Below are 16,570 nucleotides of genomic sequence, written 5' to 3'. Positions count from 1 at the left end.
GGGAGGAATGAAATAGCCGCCAGCCAGCGGAGAATGCCTGGAAAAACCCACCCATTGAAATGTCAACAGATTGTCAGTAAACTAAACATGAGCAGTGGTTGGTTTATTCGAAAAGTCATTCATTGTGTGCCTAATGACACGAGTTAAAGGCAGTTAAGTCTTTAATGTTAATTGTCCCGGTCAAAAAATCTCAGGAAATGTCTTCGAAAATTGCAAAACCATCGAGATCAAAGTATCAACAACAAAAGAACGACACGATGCACTTAAAAATTAATAAACTAAGTTTAGAAAAAAGTAATCTTAACTTTAATTAATTGTTTGCCAAGTCCCACTCCTCTTCTTCATCTCGATCAGATAATACAGCCTCCTGGGAGAAGTGATCGGACAAGTCGTAGGGCTCCGACTCGCCTGACTCCTCCGAGTCCTCTATTATAACGCAATCATCCTCTATTTTCAAAGATTTCTCCTGGAGCACTGTCTTGAGTATTTCTTCAGTGGCTCCTGTAATCTGTAATCTTTCCAAGAGGTGTGCTATTGGCATTTTAATGATGTCTGTGTAGATTTCTTGTTCAATTTCAGCACTATTTGCAATCCTCTTGAAACGCTGCAGTTCGCACTGGACTTCATCCCAGATCTTTTCCTTTTCGGTTCTGGAATCCACATAGAAAGGATAATCGACGGCGTGGATTAGCTTATAAGAACCCGAGTCCTCTGTGTAAGGTTTTGGTAGCACACTCAATGGATTCACCAACGGCATTTCCAGAATATCTTTACGGACGAATATCGCTATCTGCGATACATGACCCACGGATTCCATATCCTTGGGCGGATTGCCCACTCCCAGCAGAGAGAACACATAGTTTGGGTATTGCTCTACGATTCCCATGCACCAAGTCTTAAATTCCTCCCGCGTCCACTCGAACTTGTGGTCCTCGTGACGGAATCCATTCGGTAGAAGAGGTTTGAAACGGGTAAAGACCACGTTAAAGTCGGAGTTGGGTGTGCTGAAAACGACCACTTTTGGCTGCATAAAACCAAAGACATTTGATGGAATCTTTGACAACACATCGTCGTAAACGTGTTCAATGCTGAAAGTTAAAAATAATAAATATTATAAGAACTAAAAGTAACACAATCTTAAAACTCACAGTTCCAGGGCAATAACTGCATCTGTGTCCTGCAGTTCCTCCGAAGAATCCGCAATGCTTCCCTGCCAGATCTCAGCTCGCAAAGGACCAGCACGATGCCTTAAATAGTCGGCGACCAACGGATTGATTGCAGTGCAGGTTTTTTTTAATAAAGGCTCGTCAATATCCACCTGCAAATGCAGAAAATTTGAAATTAACCGCCACCTCGTACAAGACATCGGAACAAATGGAAACAGAACATTGGAAATTGTTAGTAAAACAATCGATAACCGACGATATCGATACCAACTACCACATCGAGCCAACTATCGCATGTCCGGCCGAAACAACCCTGCTGCTTGGCTTGCAGGAAGAATGTGTAATTATTACGAAAAGAAGAGTCAAATGGAAGCGGAAATATAGTGGAAAACGATTTGTGAAAGTGCAGCTGTGCACCGTCGCACCAAGTGAAAAGTGTAAGCATTGCCCCCTTGGCTAGGGAGCTGGCCGAGCCCGTGAAAATCTGTGGTGCACTTGGGACGGGGAAAGAAAACGACGAAAACAAGAAGAAGAGACGAGTAATACGTGAGAAAAATACACATACTGAAAAATCAATTTGACTTTGTGCCCCAGCAGCCGATTGGCACGTGAAAAGTGTTGTCTGGGGAAGCCCCCGGAGCAGCCAAATACATATGGGAGCGTTTTGCTCCTTTGTGTCCCAATGCCGGCCAGCAAAATCGATTTTTTTTTCGGGAGTCCGTATGTATGTCCGTCTGCTTGCCACAGACATGATGGTGCGTCCGCGTTTGTTTGTGTTTGTATTTGTGCTTGTGGCCCCGGGCGCGCACCGAACATTCTCGTTTCGCCGATAATATGCACCTGGCGTAACGCTAACGTCAACCCAAGTGACTAAAGCATGGGGTATTTTCCCAAAATTGTTAAATTGAATTATTTGTTTTGTTGTGTGTATATAATTGTTGTACACCAACACAAGTGAGCAAGAGCTGCCTGTCGGTGTGTTCCATTTCATTTCGTTTAATCAAGATATCGATAAGTGTTTCTTTAAACGTGCGTTATTTTCAAATTTATAGCGTAAATAACTATTTTATTTTATTAAATGAAAATTAATATAAAATGTGAGTTGGTGTTTAACCAACATAATGAAACATTAATAACTCTTATTAAAAATTAATGAATACAAAACGGTTACTTGTGGCTTTAATTAATTTCAATTAAAACTTATCGATATCTCGAGTATCATCACTTGTACAATGTTCCATTTCACCTTGTCCCGGCCGTTATACTAAAACAAAACAAAAAAAAAAAACAAGTTGTGAGGCAAAAATGCCTAATAATATCTTAGCACAATAAGAGTGGCGGATCTCTGTAAAAACAATAGCTGCTGGCTGAACTCAGCTTTCAAAAATAGTCACTTACTAATCTCTGTCTCGACCTCTTTCAAAACTAACTACGAACATCAGGTGAAAGAGAACTGGCGTTCAAAGAGGAATCGGACAAAAACAAACCCCACTTGGCCGCACATTGGAAATTAAAGCAGATACGTTCCTGCCTACGCGCTTCGAAATCTTAAGAGACTGAGTGACTGAGGGCCTGAGGAGGAGGCTTTCGCACATCCTCATTCTCGCCAGGCGCCGAGATGGGCAAGCGCCTTCAACTGGAACGCCCGCCCACGGACCGCAGTGCTCGCAAGCGCAAGCGGTCGGCTATCAAGGCCGCCGCAAAGTGCCCGCGCCTAAGCGGCGGATCGAACAGCGCAAATGGCTTCGATTTTCATGAGAACGATGACGAGGAGTCCTCATCCTCGTCGGGCTCGGCAGGTTGCGGCGACGGTGCCACCAGCATGGATGTGGTCGTCACCCCTACACTGATGCATACACCACAGGCACGCAGTCTGCTTCTTACCGGCGCCAGCTTTGCCAGCGACCAAAACAACTCGAGCGCCACGGAGTCGCCGCGTCCAGTTTACACACTCCGGCCTTCGGTGGTGAATGGCACCATCCTGCGAGATCTGCTTTCAAAGGCCTGGCGCTTGGGAAGACCCATAGGTGATTATTTGCCAGGAGGATTTAAAAACAATCCGTAATCCCACGTTTTTCCCTCAGGCAAAGGCAACTTTGGCGAAATCTTCTTGGCCTCGGACGACACAGTCTGCCCGGCTAGCTCGGATACCGCCAAGTATGTAGTCAAGATTGAGCCGCACTCCAATGGACCCCTTTTCGTAGAGATCCACTGTCTGATCAACACCTCCCGAGCAAAGGGTAAGCTGTGTGTTTTCTCCTTAGCATTGCATTCGTGCTAACCATAATTTTGATATAGAAATATCCGATGGCGCGGAGGAAGCTGGCGCCAACCTACCGGTCCCACAGACCCATGGCCTCAGCCAGGGTCCGCCTAGCGGGATACCCAGCTACATTGCCTCGGGTACGCACTTCTTCGGAGATGCCCGCTATCGCTTCCTGGTGCTGCCCCGCTTCGATCGCGACCTACACTCGCTGATCAAGAACTCGCGGGTGCAGCAAAAGTCCCTGCTAGTGCTCGCCATTCACATCCTCAATGTGCTGGAGAATCTGCACGACAAGGGCTACTGCCACAACGACATCAAGGCCCAGAATCTGATGGTCTCCAAGTGCAAGTACCTCAAGAGGCAGGCGATTCCCAAGGGCAAGGGCAACGGTTACGATGAGCACTACGAGGAGAAGCAGCAGACCACGGACAGTGGCAACAGCTCGGAGCAGGAGACCAACGACGACGAGTACTACCTGAAGAGCGAGAAGTTTGCCCTGAAGCGGATAGCAGACATTGATCGGGACGACGACGAGGACGAGGACTTCGATGACGGCGCCACATCGAACAGCAACAACAGCAACAGCCTGGACAACTACCACACGCCGGTGAACAAGAAGCGACGCGGACGCAATCCGGTTGAGTTCAGTGGCTCGAATCCAGTGCGCTCGTGCCGCCGCGACAAGCGCAACTCCATGTACGAGGAGATGGTGAAGTCGCACTACTTGCGCCCCACCAAGCGCATCAGCTACCGCGAGGAGTTCAACGAGCAGGGCGATCCCATCAAGGCGAGCGAGCAGAACAGTGACGAAGAACCGCCCGAGTCGTCTGACAATGATTCGGAGGAGTTCATCCCGCCCTCATTGGTTCAAGTTCGTCGTTCAACCATCAAGCGAGGCAGAGGCTCTCAGGCTGCGAGTGCCAAGAAGTGTTCGGTGTCAACGCGGTCCACCCGGCATCAGGAGAAACAAAAGATGGTGTCCTCCGGCGACTACAAAACACGCGGAAGCCGGGTAAGCAAGCACTTGGACCCGAACCCCACAGAGTACCAGTTCTTGCCCGTCGAGGAGGAGCATGTATTCCTCATCGACTTTGGGCTGGCGTCTAAGTACCAGGATCGCGGTGTCCACCGCCCCTTTATCATGGACCAGCGGCGGGCGCACGACGGCACGCTGGAGTTTACGTCGCGCGACGCCCACCTCGGCGCCCACTCGCGACGCAGCGATCTAGAGTGCCTGGGCTACAACCTGGTGTACTGGTCGGAGGGCTACCTGCCCTGGAAGGACGTGGCCCAGCAGCAGCAGCAGGAGAAGGTGCACCGGGCCAAGGAGCTGTTCATGACGGATGTGCCGGAGATGCTGCGCCAGTTCTACGGCAAGCAAGTTCCTAAGTATTTGGGCGAGTTCCTGCAGCAGATCGGTCAGCTGGCGTATCAGGAGCGACCCAGTTATGAGCGATACCGCAAGATATTCCTGCGTGAGTACCAGCGCCTCGGATTCGATGCTAGCCAGATGCGTCTGAGCAGCGAGGAGATCCAGCGCACCTGTGTCTCCATCAAGGACGAGGTGGACGGCAACAAGTGCGACATCTTCGAGCTGAACAACAAGATACCCCTGAATGTGATGCGCAACTCTGCGCTGAGCACTCCTTTCCAGGAGCACTCGCTCACGAATCGCGTCTCGCCCAAGAACCTGCGCTCCAAGTCCAATAAGAAGACGGCGAAAAAGAAGTTCTCCTGGGCGGAGGTGCTCTCCCAGGATCCAGATCAAATTGCGCGCGAACGTGCCGTCAAGGAGTTTGAGCGGGAGGAGTCCATCTGTCCCCTGCAATCGCGTCTTCCTAAGCGTTATGAGGGCAAGCCCACCTACGCCATACTGGCCGTAGAGCAGAGTCGTCGCGACAAGGGTTTGGTTGTTCAAGAGCATAATCAAAATGAAGACGAGGACGAAGACGAGGAAGAGGAGGATGAAGATGAAGAAGAGGAGGAGGAGGAGGAGAATCTGGAGGCACAAGGTGATGAGGAAGAAGACGACGAAGAGGAGGAGGAGGATGAGGAAGAGGCTATAGATAGCGTCGATGGCGAGGTGAGTAGCCCCTGAAAAAAGGATTCTTTTATATTTTATTAACAATTATTTGTATTCTCTTGCGACTAGGATGAAGCGGATGGTGCCAGAGCATCAGAGAGTGACTGCTCTGACCATTCCGAGCAAGCCAAGCGTGGTCGACCCAAGGGCAAGGCCCGCAAGCAGCCGGCTAAGAGCAATCGCGTGGGGCGACCACCCAAGAATCCGGGTGCCATGAGATTAGCCACCACCACCGGAGCTGCTGTGAGCAAGAACCGGTCAACGCCGCTATCGGCCGTGGCCAGTAACAAACGTGGCTGCGCCACACGCAAGGAGAACGGCACTGGCACTGTGTGTGCCTCCGCCACCGGCGAGGGCGAGCGGAAACTGAAACTGAAGCCGAGCCGGTCGGCGGAGAATCTGGAGAAACAGCAGCCACCACAACAACAACGTAAGAAGCGGCAGACGACACGCCGCTGTCTATATAAGACTGAATCGCATCTCGGCGGCGGGCACGATGTGGAGAACAATGCGAGCCTGCTGGACGTGCAAAACCTGTACGGCGAATATGACGATGAGAACAGCTACGGCAAGGGGCGCAATGTCCACTCGTCCAGGCATTGTCGCAAGTGATGGCCCGCAGAGGATGACAGTTAGGAATAGGAACTAGTGACGATCGGAGTAGGAGAAAAGACGAGCGAAGAACAGAAAAGCTGAACAGAAGCACCCCAATTCGTTTTCAAGTATTTTTAGTGGTAATTAAGTTACGATACTTCCGAAACTCGAGCCACAGGAGTGAGAGCTGCGTCACGATTCGAGGTTTTCGGTTTGTTAGGATTTCATAAGCATTTTGATTTGAAAAACTCGCTCAGCAGCCTAGGGATGAGGATGAAGATTATTGTTGAAATATATATTATCCATTCTAGCATGTAGTCAGTCCCCCAAGCCCCCCTGTTTGTGTGATTCGAAGGGTGTGCCGCCGGAGAAGTGCCCACCCAGTAGGTTACAATTGGCCTTGATAATAGCAAATCCTTGGAGTTTTAATTTCGATTTTAACTACTTTGCAAATTGTATGTTAGTTCGTTAGGTTATTATTAACGCCCCCAGATGTAAGGACCCCGTTTCAGCCAACATTTCATGCGAAGGAATGACGGTGCATACTCTCCTCCACAAGTATTTAATATAACTAGATAATGTTATTTCGTAAACATTGATACAAGTCTAAGCTAGGATATGCGTGTGTATAAACCAGCGGAAATCAATAAATAAGAAGTGTATTTCCTTAAAAATTACTTCCCCAGGCGTTTCTCTAAACAAAGCTTTCGGCTAAAGGTTTCCCAAATCCAAGCTCACCAGCACAATGGTTTCTATCGTCTCGATGCGGCGCATTAGGTGGAAAAGGCGCATCTCCGCACATCCGAACTCCACCACCTTCTTGATCTGCTGCGTCCAGCGTGGGTCCTCCAGGATCTGGATGGCGGCACAGTAACGTTGCTCGTACACCGGCGGATCGAAAACAAAGTTGTCCTCAGTCATGGTTGTCAAGGTTTGGAAATCCCCGCAGGGGAACTTGTACGAAAACATTTTGCGCAAAATTTGTAGTGGCTAGTAGGACCAGTTCAGCCAAGCTAAAAAATCCATCGATAACATCGATAAAATACAAAGAGTGTTTTTTTCGTTCTAGTATTTTGTTCTCCTCGTCTTCGTTCGTTTGTTCTTAATTTTAATATTAATTAATTAATTAAAATTAATTAGATTTTAATGGAAAATTTGAATATATAATATATGACTTTGGCGATCACAGACCTTATGGGCAACTATTCGCTTTCTTTAAAGTTATATTTGATGATATTTTTATTAGGCGTTATTTTTAAAACGGAAAAGCTTACCTGAATTAACACTTTTAAAAATTAAAGTTTTTCCTAAATTTTGACAATTTTAATGATTTAACGCCTTTAAAGTTTTGAAAAAAATTAATATTTTATCAATAATTAATTCGAATTTTAACTGAAAACCGCATAATATATTCGACTTTTTGCACTTACTGGTTTTTTAGGCAACTTATGACCTCAAGAAGACCTAAAATATTCCCTTTTTTAAACCATTTTAATTATTACAAAAATAAATCTAATATAAAATTGAAAAACCTCTTAGGCTTTATAATATATTTGTATTTATTTATTTTCAATTGATGTATTGTTAAAATTCACCTCTACAACATTTCTCTTAGTTGAAAACCTAAAAACATCGTTGTTTGTTTTTGTAATTGCTGTATTGTACGTTTTTCTTAGCTTTTTGCAAATGATTTGCGTCACTTTAAGCGCTAATTAGCTAATCGGCTTGGTGTTTTCTTCAGGGTTTTCTTTGTCTTACGCTTAACAAGCAGCAACAATCATTTAATTGACTTTCCAAATTGCACAAAAAGATTTTAACATAATAAATATAGCAGCAGGAAGTATACCTAATACTAGTTACATAGCTTAAATTGGAACGCCATAGCTGAGGATTAACAATCTCTAAATATAAGGAGATATAGGATATAGTAAAGCACAGATAATGTCTTCTTTTTGTTAACCAAGATACAGACATAGACGTAACACAAATATATAATACTTTGTTGAGTGTGGAGTGTGGAGCCCCTGGATATGCGATAAGTAGTAACAATAATAGATTTAACTTGAGAATATTTTAAAATTTATATATGTACTGCAGTACATTTGATTATTGAGGCGAGGTTCGGGGCCTAAACTACGATGCTCTCTATATTATAACATGCCCATGTATGGATGTACGTACGTATGTGTGTATATGTCTTGTATATAATATATTCTGATAAATTATTGTACTCTCTTGCTATCATGTAATTGTCCAATTGCCCTCCCGCCTCCTCCTTAACGTATGAGTATTTCCGTGGCATTTCTCTTGGAGCATTTCTCATCTTCATAGTAGGGTTGCTTTTTTGGTTGAGATTACTGATTGATTGCTTGATGATTATTGCCCGCACTTAGAGGGTGACATCGTGCTCCTCGTCCAGCATTTCCACAAAGGCCCGCGGCACCAGGCCCTTCATCAGGCCCTGCTTTCCGTACATATAGTCCTCGTTAACCGGCGAGCATTCGGCCACAAAGATAACCTGAAATGGTGAATTATTTGTTTAAAATGTGTTTGAAAATGGGCTTTAATCAAAATATTTATAGTTATATGTTATTATACCCTTGCAGGGTATTATAATTTTAGTCAGAAGTTTGTAACGCAGTGAAGGAGACGTTTCCGACCCCATAAACCATATATATTCTTGATCAGCATCAACAGGGGAATCGTTCTAGATATGTCAGGAAGAAATCGATTTTTTGGCCATTTTTGCAAAATTTTATAAGGGGTTACATCATTAAAATTTTTGATTTTGATAAAAAATTGAATTTTCCAAATTTTTAAATGAAGTATGCAGATTTATTAATTGTAGAAAATCTTGCACAGAACAGTTTTCCGATTTAAAATTAATGCTCTTTTGCCCGAGTAATGATATTTTTAATTTTAAAAAAATTTAAGAAGTTTTTTAATATAAAAAATCCGATTCTATAATACAAAATAATATTTTTCTAAGTCAAGAAATCATTTCCGACCCCATAAACCATATATATTCTTGATCAGCATTAACATGCGAATCTTTCTAGACATGTCCGGAAGAAAACGATTTTTTGGCCAATTTTGCGAAATTTGATAAGGGGTTACATCATTAAAATGAGCAAAAATGGCCGAAATTTTTGATTTCTTAATATTTTAAATTTGGTATGCAGTTTTTTTAAATTAATAAAAACTAACACAAAACTGCTTTCCGAATCGAAATTAATGCATTTTTGGCTTAGTTATGATATATTTTAATTGTTACCTGCAAGGGTATACAAACTTTGGCTGGCCAAAGTTAGCTTTCTTTCTTGTTTTTACATGAACTTAATAGAGAAACAAGAGGTAAAAGCTAAAACGCACCATAATCTGTTGAATTTACTTAAAAGGTTATTCAAAATGAAATTATAAACGATTTAAAAGTAATTTTAGACAAGTTAAGAGATTATTTCGGAATTTAAACTTACGATATTTATCAATTTATTATAGCCTGATCTACTTTTGGCCTGCTCACCTCATTCGCACTCAAATTGAGCTCCGTGTGATCCTTGGCATCGTACGAGCAGAGGACGCGTGCCCGCTGCATCTGGTCCGAGCTGACGTGCAAGGGCTGGCTGGGCCTGTGGCCCGATGAGACCGCATTGGCGGCGTTGTTGTGGCCGGGACCGCGACCGGTGGGGCCGCTTGAGCTGCCTGACCTGCTGCCGGCACTGGCCTCGTTGAGATCGAGCGGAATGTACGGTGTGGGGCCTCCCAAGCTGATGGAAGATGATGGCAGAGTTTAATGAGTTTTTGATAACGGCTCTGGGGCAGCAATTGTACGACTGTGGAGGGATGAACCAGACGGAAACCTGACTTGAAAAACGGCCTAACTAATTATGTATGAACTTAGCATTAAATGTTAACTGGTGCGAGCGATACGGATACGGATTCAACCCGCCTAAACTGTGGAGACGGCACTCGTGTCGAATTCTATGTGAAAGTCTTCCAGCAGGTTCTCTAGGGACAGATCGTGAGCGGGATCTGCTGCTTCGCTATCTAGGGCTGGGCCCACTACGGAATCGGAATCACAGGAGTGCAGCGACACAGAGCTGGGAGGCCCACAATCCACGTCTTCGCTATTGATGCGCAGGCGTGGCTTCGGATGCTGCATCCTGTAAGACCACAAACACATGGATAACACATAACCGAGAGCCGGGACGGGGTGCGTGTGCGGGGAGGGGTCATTCGGTGCCTACTCGAGGGATAAAGGTCAAGACATCAACTATCCACACTCACTTGGCCAGCTCGCGCTGCAGCTGCTCCATGACATCGCCACACTGCTTGTAGTAGCGCACCTGTGTCTGGATGAAGGCATGCAGGTGGCGTAGATGCGACGCTTGCGACGTGCTGATCCCGTCCAGCAGCAGCTTTGTGATCTCCGACTGCCGGTCGAACTCGGCCTGGGCCACCCGCAAGTCGCGCTCCGCCTGGCAAAAGAGAAAACGGGATATTAGCATTTGATGGAACCAAATGGTGGGTCATAAAGCTCTGGCTAGGTCAAGGCGTTGCGCGATACCTGTTCCAAGACGGCCTCTGGCGAGATGCCATCTTTCTGCAAGGTTCCGGGCAGCAGGGGGAGACAAAAGCACAGTAAAAGTGAGAAATCCATAACGAACAATTACCTAATCCCACCCACAATCCCCGTCCCCGAATCTCCCCCCACACTCACCGACTGCTGTCCTAGCATGCTGCGCGCCTTTTTCACACGATTCTTGCAGGCATCGAGGTCCAGCCGCTTGGACTCGAGAATGCCCCGCTCCTTGCCAATCGTCTTCATCTCGCCGTCCAGGAACTTGCGCAGCGGCTGGGTGAAACAGATGCCCGAGGTGGCAATGAAGTCGTGCTCGCACTGGCCCAGCTTCTGCTCCGCCTGGCCGGCCTTGATCAGCGCCTGGCCGTAGGGCAAGTCCTGTCCAAAGTCACCGCCTGCCTCGATCATATCCAAGGCCAAGTGCTCCAGATTGCTCAGACGCTTGGGCTTGGACTTCTCGATCTTCTCGAAGATAAAGTCCTCGACGCGATTCTGGGGATTGGGTATCAGCACCGATTCGGTGTCACGCACCAACTTCTCCGTCCAGGTCTTGGTCACATCCGCCCGCTCGGCGAGATTCTGGAAGTGCAAGTCGTACTCTGTGCGCTCCGTGGTGCCCAGCTTCTCCTCCGTGAGCTTGAGACGGGCAAGAACGAGAAAAGGGCAAAAGGTTCTTCAGTTTTCGAGTGGGCATAGGTATGAGTATTTCCCCCATTCCATACGCATCCCCATTGGCCATCCCACATCCCCACCCAAAATCATTGATTTGTCCGCCGCCCCGCTCTCACCTGCACCACACGCGAAATCGTGCTGCCCGCTTCCTTCACAAGGTTCTTTACGTTGAAATTTGGCAGATTTATGTTCATTTTTAGTGCTTTTTAGTGTTTTGTTTCCCAACTTTAAGTTTAACAGTTTAAAAATTCCACAGTGCCAAAATTGTTTGTATTTTTCCCAGTCCCAGTTCCAATATGACCGTATGCTGGCCGTTAGAATATACGAAAGGTTTAGGTAGTGCCAATAACTGGAATATACTAAAAATATACAACAAATAAAAGCTAATTTTGATTAAATTTAAATGAATTTAATATTTAATTCTGGTTTTATACTTACTTATTAATCACATAAATTTTGAATAATTTTATTTTAAATAAATCATTCACATATTCCTGCTAACATCGCACGTCTTCGAATTAGAGGTTTACGCCGATGGTTAAAGGCATCGGCGGCGGCGTAGAGGTCAAAATGACTCGGCGGCGGCGGCGTAGTAGTCAGAAAGAACCGGCGGCGGCGGCGCGTCAAATAAGGCAAAAAGGCCATTTTAATGAGTTATTTATTTTTTTTTAAGTTTTATAAAGAACAATGACACTGAAGGCCGCGCTGAAGCTGCGCCGATGCCGCACCAGCGGCGCGCCGCGGCGCGCCGTTAGTGTCATAATTTGGCGGCGGCGCGTCAAATAAGGCAAAAATCGGCGGCGGCGGCGGCGTGGCGCGGCGGCGTATATGTCTACTTCGAATACCTTCATCATCGCAGAAGGCATGGTGTAATACGTTTAAGGTTGCCTTAACGTCCTGTCAAAAATCAACGTTGTGAATTAACTCTTTTTAATTGTGTTTGTGGAATAAAACGTTGAACATTTTCTCTGCAAAATGGAAAATAATTTGTCACTACTTAAGGTAAGTTATTTTACGGAAAATTCTGCTAAAACATTGACAAAACCATGGGCCAAAACCATGCCATCGCATATTTTTTTAAGTTAATATAAAAAATATTACCTAAAATTCCTTGTTTCTTATGATTTTCATATATGTACTATATATTTTATAAAATTATTATTTTCGCCTATAAAATAATCCACAGGAAAATGCTGAAGCTGAGGGAGAAACTCCAGAAAATGGCGATCCATTGAAGTCCACTGAGCTGGGTGAAATGCCCATGCCCCCTTTGATCAAGGATGAGCCGATGAAGAACGGAACCGAGACTGCTGAAGATTCAGTAAAAGAATCTCCCTTAATGGGAGATTCAGTTGAAGAATCTCCCTTAATGGAAGATTCAGTAAAAGAATCCCCCTTAAAGGAAGATTCATACCATAAACCTCTGGTTAGTATCGAGAATATTGATGTGGAGAACGTTCCTATACGCAAGAAGCCCTCCGGTAAGCTCTAAAATCAAACCCAATGACTGCATAAAAGGTAAGCTCATCTATTTATTGTATAGAGCTCCAGCGACAGAGGAAGATTCGTGGCAACCGGCTGCTGCGCAAGGCAATCCTCCCTAGGAACGCTTTAATGGCCCTCAACGAGTTAAAGGGCATACAAATCGAAGAGTTTTCCTTTACTAGCGATAAAGGCAAATACACAGCCATGGCTCTTATCAACGGGATTCAGTACGTCGGCCAGGGCAACTCGAAGATGGCCGCCAAAAATGCGGCCTGCGAGAAAGCTTTGTGCGACTACATGACCCACAAGCTGATGCCCATACCATTGGATGGGGGGAACGAGGAGAGCGGTGATCCCGAAGACGACAAGTCCATGCTGAATCTGGCATCGTTTGCCCTTCACAAGCTGTACTTGGAGTGGGAGAGCAAGGGATTCCCCATTCCCAGCATGCTATTCCCGGAAAATAATAAAGATGGAACATCAGAGAGTATGGCTCGCTCTGAATTGCCCAATGGCTGGGAGACTATGCATCCGGTCTCGGTACTGTGCTTGGTAAGTCATGTATATAACAGGATGTCCACCCTTTCTATCAATACTTATGCTCACACCCCGTCCAGATGCGTCCAAATATCACCTTTCTGGATGTGGAGGCCTCCGGCGACCAAGATGATGGTCTCAAATGCGTACGCATAACCGTGGACAACCGCCCATTCACGGCCAATGCCAGATCCAAGAAGATAGCTCGTCGCATGGTGGCCATCGCCGCCTGCAATGCTCTCTTTGGAACGAACTTTACCAGCACGGATCTTTTCCTAGCAGCTTAGCAGCCGGATCTTTGCCAGCAGAGCAATCAACTTTTTTTGTCTCTACTTTTATTGATGGCTAAGAAATACACTTAAGTCCTACGGGATACTGCTAGAGGGTTACTTCAGCTTAGTGAATCTGCTTCCAGAAGCCGCCGCAGTGGCAGTGCTGCCACTTGCTAAACCACGCCTTCAGCGCCGACGTCTTGGCCACCTTGCTGGCATTGTTGACGAACACAAAACCGCAGCGGGCGCACCTTCGGATGGTGCTGGGCCGGGCGCCCAGCTGCAGATTACTAACGCCGTCCTTCACCGATTTAGCGAACACCACGTCTTCCGTCTCCATGTCCTGCAGGCAAGAGGGCTCCACCAGCGATGTGAACTGCAGCTGACCCGATTTTACAGCCGCAAATCCCTGGGCACTGAGCAGGGTGGTGGGACTGAACCTGGTCGGCTGAGGGATCAGCAGCTGTTTGGACAGCAGGCTGCACTCGTCCAGCAGCACCTCGTCCGGCTCGGCGGGATTCTGGGCCAAGCGAGTGAGCAAGCGGAACAGGATCACCAGCACATCGATGTTGTCCATCGTCTTGGTGTAGACGGGCAGGCACTGAGTGTTCAGCAGGCCCCAGATGCGGATCATGACCAGCAGCTCGCGCATACTGCCGATGGCCACGATGTCCCGGCTGATGTCGTAGCTGGGTCGCTTCCCCGACAGCTTGCTCTTCATCACCTCCTCGGGTAGGCGGTGCAGCATGTTAAGGGCCAGGTCGGTCACCCATTGGATCAGCTGCTGGAGGCTCTGCAGCATTACCGGCTCCACGGTGAAGTCCTTGGCGTCCAGATTCAGCATCACGGTGTCCACATCGGGTATGGATTCGGCCAGCTTCATGGCCAGATTGTCGGCGGGCCCCTTGTCCTGGCACCCGAGATCGGAGGGGCGCAAGAGGCTCTTAAACGTGGTGGATATGGCGTGCAGAATAATCAGGTTGTCGAACTCCTGCTGCTGGACGCGGCACAGGTTGGATTTGAGGGCCAGGAAGTTGGCGTAGTAGTAGTGCCGCACATACGAGGGCTGCCGCGTGAAGTTGTCCGTTAGCTTCTCCACCAGCGCCTCCAGGCTGCCCAGGTTCAGAAGCAGCACGTCGCTGGCATCGCAGCCAGTGACAATGCAGTACTCCAACAGCATCAGCAGGAGCAGTACCGACGCGGATCCCGAGGCCTGCTTCAGCAACGGCGCCTGCATGGCGTGCAGCTGGGCATAGCTGTCGAAGATGAGCAGCATCTGGCCGGTGGGCGTCAGATCGCCGCTGACGAATCGCACGCCGCCGCTGGCGTCGGAAACCTTCTCAAACTGAGTGTGGGTGAGCTGCTTCAGCGTGTTGGGCTCGAGCACCTGGACGCTGTTGTCTTGCAGGATGGCGTACACCTGGCAGCAGTCCGCCGAGGAAACGTTCAGCCGCGTCACACAGATATCCGCCAGAGCAGCGTTCAAATGTACCTTGCCCACCTGCTCCCAGCTCTCCGATTGCACGAACTCGTTGGGCTTGGTGTTGGATCCTCCACCGCCGCCGCCTCCACCTTGCAGCAATGCATGGACCGTCTGGTGGCGACGCGTCAGTGTCCATTGCTCCAGCTGGCTGCCGGCGCCATCCGGACAGGCGTAGGCTATGAAGATCACATCCTCGTTGGCCACCCGCGTCCATTTCAGGTGGCTGATCCTACGCCCGTCCAGTGGACCCAGAAAGATGCTGGTCTGCGACTCCGACTTTATGGCCAGGTGCTGCTCTAGACCCAGTTCTCCCTCAAGGGACAGCGAGACCTTGAAGCACTGCACCAGCTGCTGCTGCCAGCCGCAGCTGAAGGCCACGCTAAGCGCCCCCTTGGGGCTTGGCGTCAGACTGCAGTGCTCGATAAAACTGCGCGAGACGCCGATGCTGTGCAGGGTGGGCGTGAGCTCTAGGACCTCGTGGGTGGGACCCTCGGCACCGCCAGCGGCGGCTGCCTTCTGCAACATGGGCAGGCAGAAGGCGGCGAGCAGCCCCGAGGAGGTCAGCAGGATGCAGCCCTCGCTGGCCACCCCGCCAAAGCCGCAGAGCGTCGGCCGATCGTCTAGACGCTCAAACTTCTCCGCATAGTAAGTGTGCTCCTTCTTCTGCGGATTGAAGGATACGCCCTTGCCGTTATGGAAGAACTGTGCCAGCACAATGTCCTCGCTGGGCACGGTGGCGTGGTACTGGAGCACCCAGAGGTTGATCGATTGGTTGCGCGGCTGCCAGATCTCTACGCGCCCGCCGATGTAGCCTAGAAGCAGCTGCTCGCCGTTGGGACTCCACTGGAGCACGCTGATTAGCGACTTGGAGGAGCACACTTTGTAGTACTCCCACGGCGTCACGATGTCGCACACGTACACGTTGCTGGCGGCCACATCCAGGCTTGTTCTTGGCGCAGAGGCGTCGCCGGCATCTCCACCGCCGTGCGACGAGGATACGATGCCACTCTGCAGGGCGCTGAACGCTACGATGTTACGAGCAGACACGGAGCAGAGGACCACTTTCTGCGGGAAGACACTGTCCTTGCTAAAGTCCTTGCCCTCGACTTTGTATAAAATCGTCATTTTCGCAGCGTAAACAAAAAACAATCCCAAAGCCGCGTATTATTTATTATTTTTCTCCAGAGTTGCCAACTTTGGCATTTTTATTACAAAATTGCTGTGTGTTATCGATTGGAGTTCACATCGATATAAAAGTAAGACCAGTCGTTACGAGACCAATCTTCTTTCTCGAACCGGTCACACCTTCCTCCGCTCGCTTTGTTTACGTCGGAAATACTTTAAATTAATTAATTACCTGGCGATGTGTCGTCATTTCGAGGCGGGTGATTTGTTCAGCGGCGGCCCCAGCATCATGTGAGTAACATGTC

At 48.0% G+C, this 16,570-nt stretch overlaps 5 protein-coding genes across 10 annotated transcripts; 2 read left to right on the top strand and 3 right to left on the bottom strand.

Moving 5' to 3' along the window:
• Positions 1–87: 87 nt before the first annotated feature.
• On the bottom strand, positions 88–7,106 carry Hen1 (Hen1 methyltransferase). Of its 2 annotated transcripts, none has more exons than XM_017163573.2 (3): positions 6,848–7,106; positions 1,149–1,318; positions 88–1,088 (listed from the first exon to the last, which is right to left on the bottom strand). In XM_017163573.2, exons 1-3 carry the CDS (start codon positions 7,076–7,078, stop codon positions 311–313), a joined length of 1,179 nt encoding a protein of 392 aa, XP_017019062.1. In that variant the 5' UTR covers positions 7,079–7,106; the 3' UTR covers positions 88–310. The 2 variants fall into 2 exon arrangements, with proteins under 2 accessions (XP_017019062.1, XP_070140367.1); XM_070284266.1 differs by lacking the exon at positions 6,848–7,106 and adding an exon at positions 1,732–2,048.
• Positions 1,462–6,786, top strand: bsd (back seat driver). 3 transcript variants are annotated; one of them, XM_017163572.2, is made up of 5 exons: positions 1,462–1,603; positions 2,609–3,193; positions 3,251–3,406; positions 3,465–5,515; positions 5,585–6,786. In XM_017163572.2, the coding sequence occupies exons 2-5, from the start codon at positions 2,785–2,787 to the stop codon at positions 6,125–6,127; spliced, it is 3,159 nt and encodes a 1,052-aa protein (XP_017019061.1). In that variant the 5' UTR covers positions 1,462–1,603; positions 2,609–2,784; the 3' UTR covers positions 6,128–6,786. The 3 variants fall into 3 exon arrangements, with proteins under 3 accessions (XP_017019061.1, XP_070140366.1, XP_070140365.1); XM_070284265.1 differs by lacking the exon at positions 1,462–1,603 and adding an exon at positions 1,612–1,712; XM_070284264.1 differs by lacking the exon at positions 1,462–1,603 and having other exon boundaries at positions 2,419–3,193.
• A 521-nt stretch (positions 7,107–7,627) lies between the features above and the next one.
• Positions 7,628–11,677, bottom strand: EndoB (SH3 domain containing GRB2 like, endophilin-B). Of its 3 annotated transcripts, none has more exons than XM_017163589.3 (5): positions 11,480–11,677; positions 10,830–11,327; positions 10,397–10,587; positions 10,065–10,272; positions 7,628–8,627 (listed from the first exon to the last, which is right to left on the bottom strand). In XM_017163589.3, the coding sequence occupies exons 1-5, from the start codon at positions 11,555–11,557 to the stop codon at positions 8,499–8,501; spliced, it is 1,104 nt and encodes a 367-aa protein (XP_017019078.1). In that variant the 5' UTR covers positions 11,558–11,677; the 3' UTR covers positions 7,628–8,498. The 3 variants fall into 3 exon arrangements, with proteins under 3 accessions (XP_017019078.1, XP_017019075.1, XP_070140828.1); XM_017163586.3 differs by lacking the exon at positions 10,065–10,272 and adding an exon at positions 9,633–9,876 and having other exon boundaries at positions 11,480–11,669; XM_070284727.1 differs by lacking the exon at positions 10,065–10,272 and having other exon boundaries at positions 11,480–11,672.
• A 530-nt stretch (positions 11,678–12,207) lies between these two features.
• LOC108072437 (double-stranded RNA-specific editase 1-like) lies at positions 12,208–13,758 on the top strand. The gene is made up of 4 exons (XM_017163559.3): positions 12,208–12,365; positions 12,550–12,844; positions 12,907–13,400; positions 13,466–13,758. The coding sequence occupies exons 1-4, from the start codon at positions 12,339–12,341 to the stop codon at positions 13,670–13,672; spliced, it is 1,023 nt and encodes a 340-aa protein (XP_017019048.1). The 5' UTR covers positions 12,208–12,338; the 3' UTR covers positions 13,673–13,758.
• LOC108072435 (mediator complex subunit 16) lies at positions 13,711–16,492 on the bottom strand. The gene has a single exon (XM_017163558.3). It carries the CDS (start codon positions 16,263–16,265, stop codon positions 13,782–13,784), a length of 2,484 nt encoding a protein of 827 aa, XP_017019047.1. The 5' UTR covers positions 16,266–16,492; the 3' UTR covers positions 13,711–13,781.
• Positions 16,493–16,570: the final 78 nt, after the last annotated feature.

Source organism: Drosophila kikkawai, chromosome 2R, assembly GCF_030179895.1.
Source record: "Drosophila kikkawai strain 14028-0561.14 chromosome 2R, DkikHiC1v2, whole genome shotgun sequence".
Taxonomy (NCBI): Eukaryota; Metazoa; Arthropoda; class Insecta; order Diptera; family Drosophilidae; genus Drosophila; species Drosophila kikkawai.
This window is presented reverse-complemented; position numbering and strand designations above follow the sequence as displayed.

What these genes read in the sequence shown, in the direction of transcription:
- EndoB (XM_017163586.3), bottom strand. Translation starts at nt 11,557, where the DNA reads ATGAACATAAATCTGCCAAATTTCAACGTAAAGAACCTTGTGAAGGAA. An exon ending in CGATTTCGCGTGTGGTGCAG is followed by an intron (nt 11,328 to 11,479) that starts GTGAGAGCGGGG and finishes GCCCGTCTCAAG; the next exon opens with CTCACGGAGGAGAAGCTGGG. An exon ending in TCAATTTGAGTGCGAATGAG is followed by an intron (nt 8,628 to 9,632) that starts GTGAGCAGGCCA and finishes TCACCATTTCAG; the next exon opens with GTTATCTTTGTGGCCGAATG.
- LOC108072435 (XM_017163558.3), bottom strand. Translation starts at nt 16,265, where the DNA reads ATGACGATTTTATACAAAGTCGAGGGCAAGGACTTTAGCAAGGACAGT.
- Hen1 (XM_017163573.2), bottom strand. Translation starts at nt 7,078, where the DNA reads ATGTTTTCGTACAAGTTCCCCTGCGGGGATTTCCAAACCTTGACAACC. An exon ending in CGATAGAAACCATTGTGCTG is followed by an intron (nt 1,319 to 6,847) that starts GTGAGCTTGGAT and finishes CTGCATTTGCAG; the next exon opens with GTGGATATTGACGAGCCTTT. An exon ending in GCAGTTATTGCCCTGGAACT is followed by an intron (nt 1,089 to 1,148) that starts GTGAGTTTTAAG and finishes TTTAACTTTCAG; the next exon opens with CATTGAACACGTTTACGACG.
- LOC108072437 (XM_017163559.3), top strand. Translation starts at nt 12,339, where the DNA reads ATGGAAAATAATTTGTCACTACTTAAG. An exon ending in ATAATTTGTCACTACTTAAG is followed by an intron (nt 12,366 to 12,549) that starts GTAAGTTATTTT and finishes AATAATCCACAG; the next exon opens with GAAAATGCTGAAGCTGAGGG. An exon ending in TATACGCAAGAAGCCCTCCG is followed by an intron (nt 12,845 to 12,906) that starts GTAAGCTCTAAA and finishes TTTATTGTATAG; the next exon opens with AGCTCCAGCGACAGAGGAAG.
- bsd (XM_017163572.2), top strand. Translation starts at nt 2,785, where the DNA reads ATGGGCAAGCGCCTTCAACTGGAACGCCCGCCCACGGACCGCAGTGCT. An exon ending in CAACACCTCCCGAGCAAAGG is followed by an intron (nt 3,407 to 3,464) that starts GTAAGCTGTGTG and finishes ATTTTGATATAG; the next exon opens with AAATATCCGATGGCGCGGAG. An exon ending in TAGATAGCGTCGATGGCGAG is followed by an intron (nt 5,516 to 5,584) that starts GTGAGTAGCCCC and finishes TCTTGCGACTAG; the next exon opens with GATGAAGCGGATGGTGCCAG.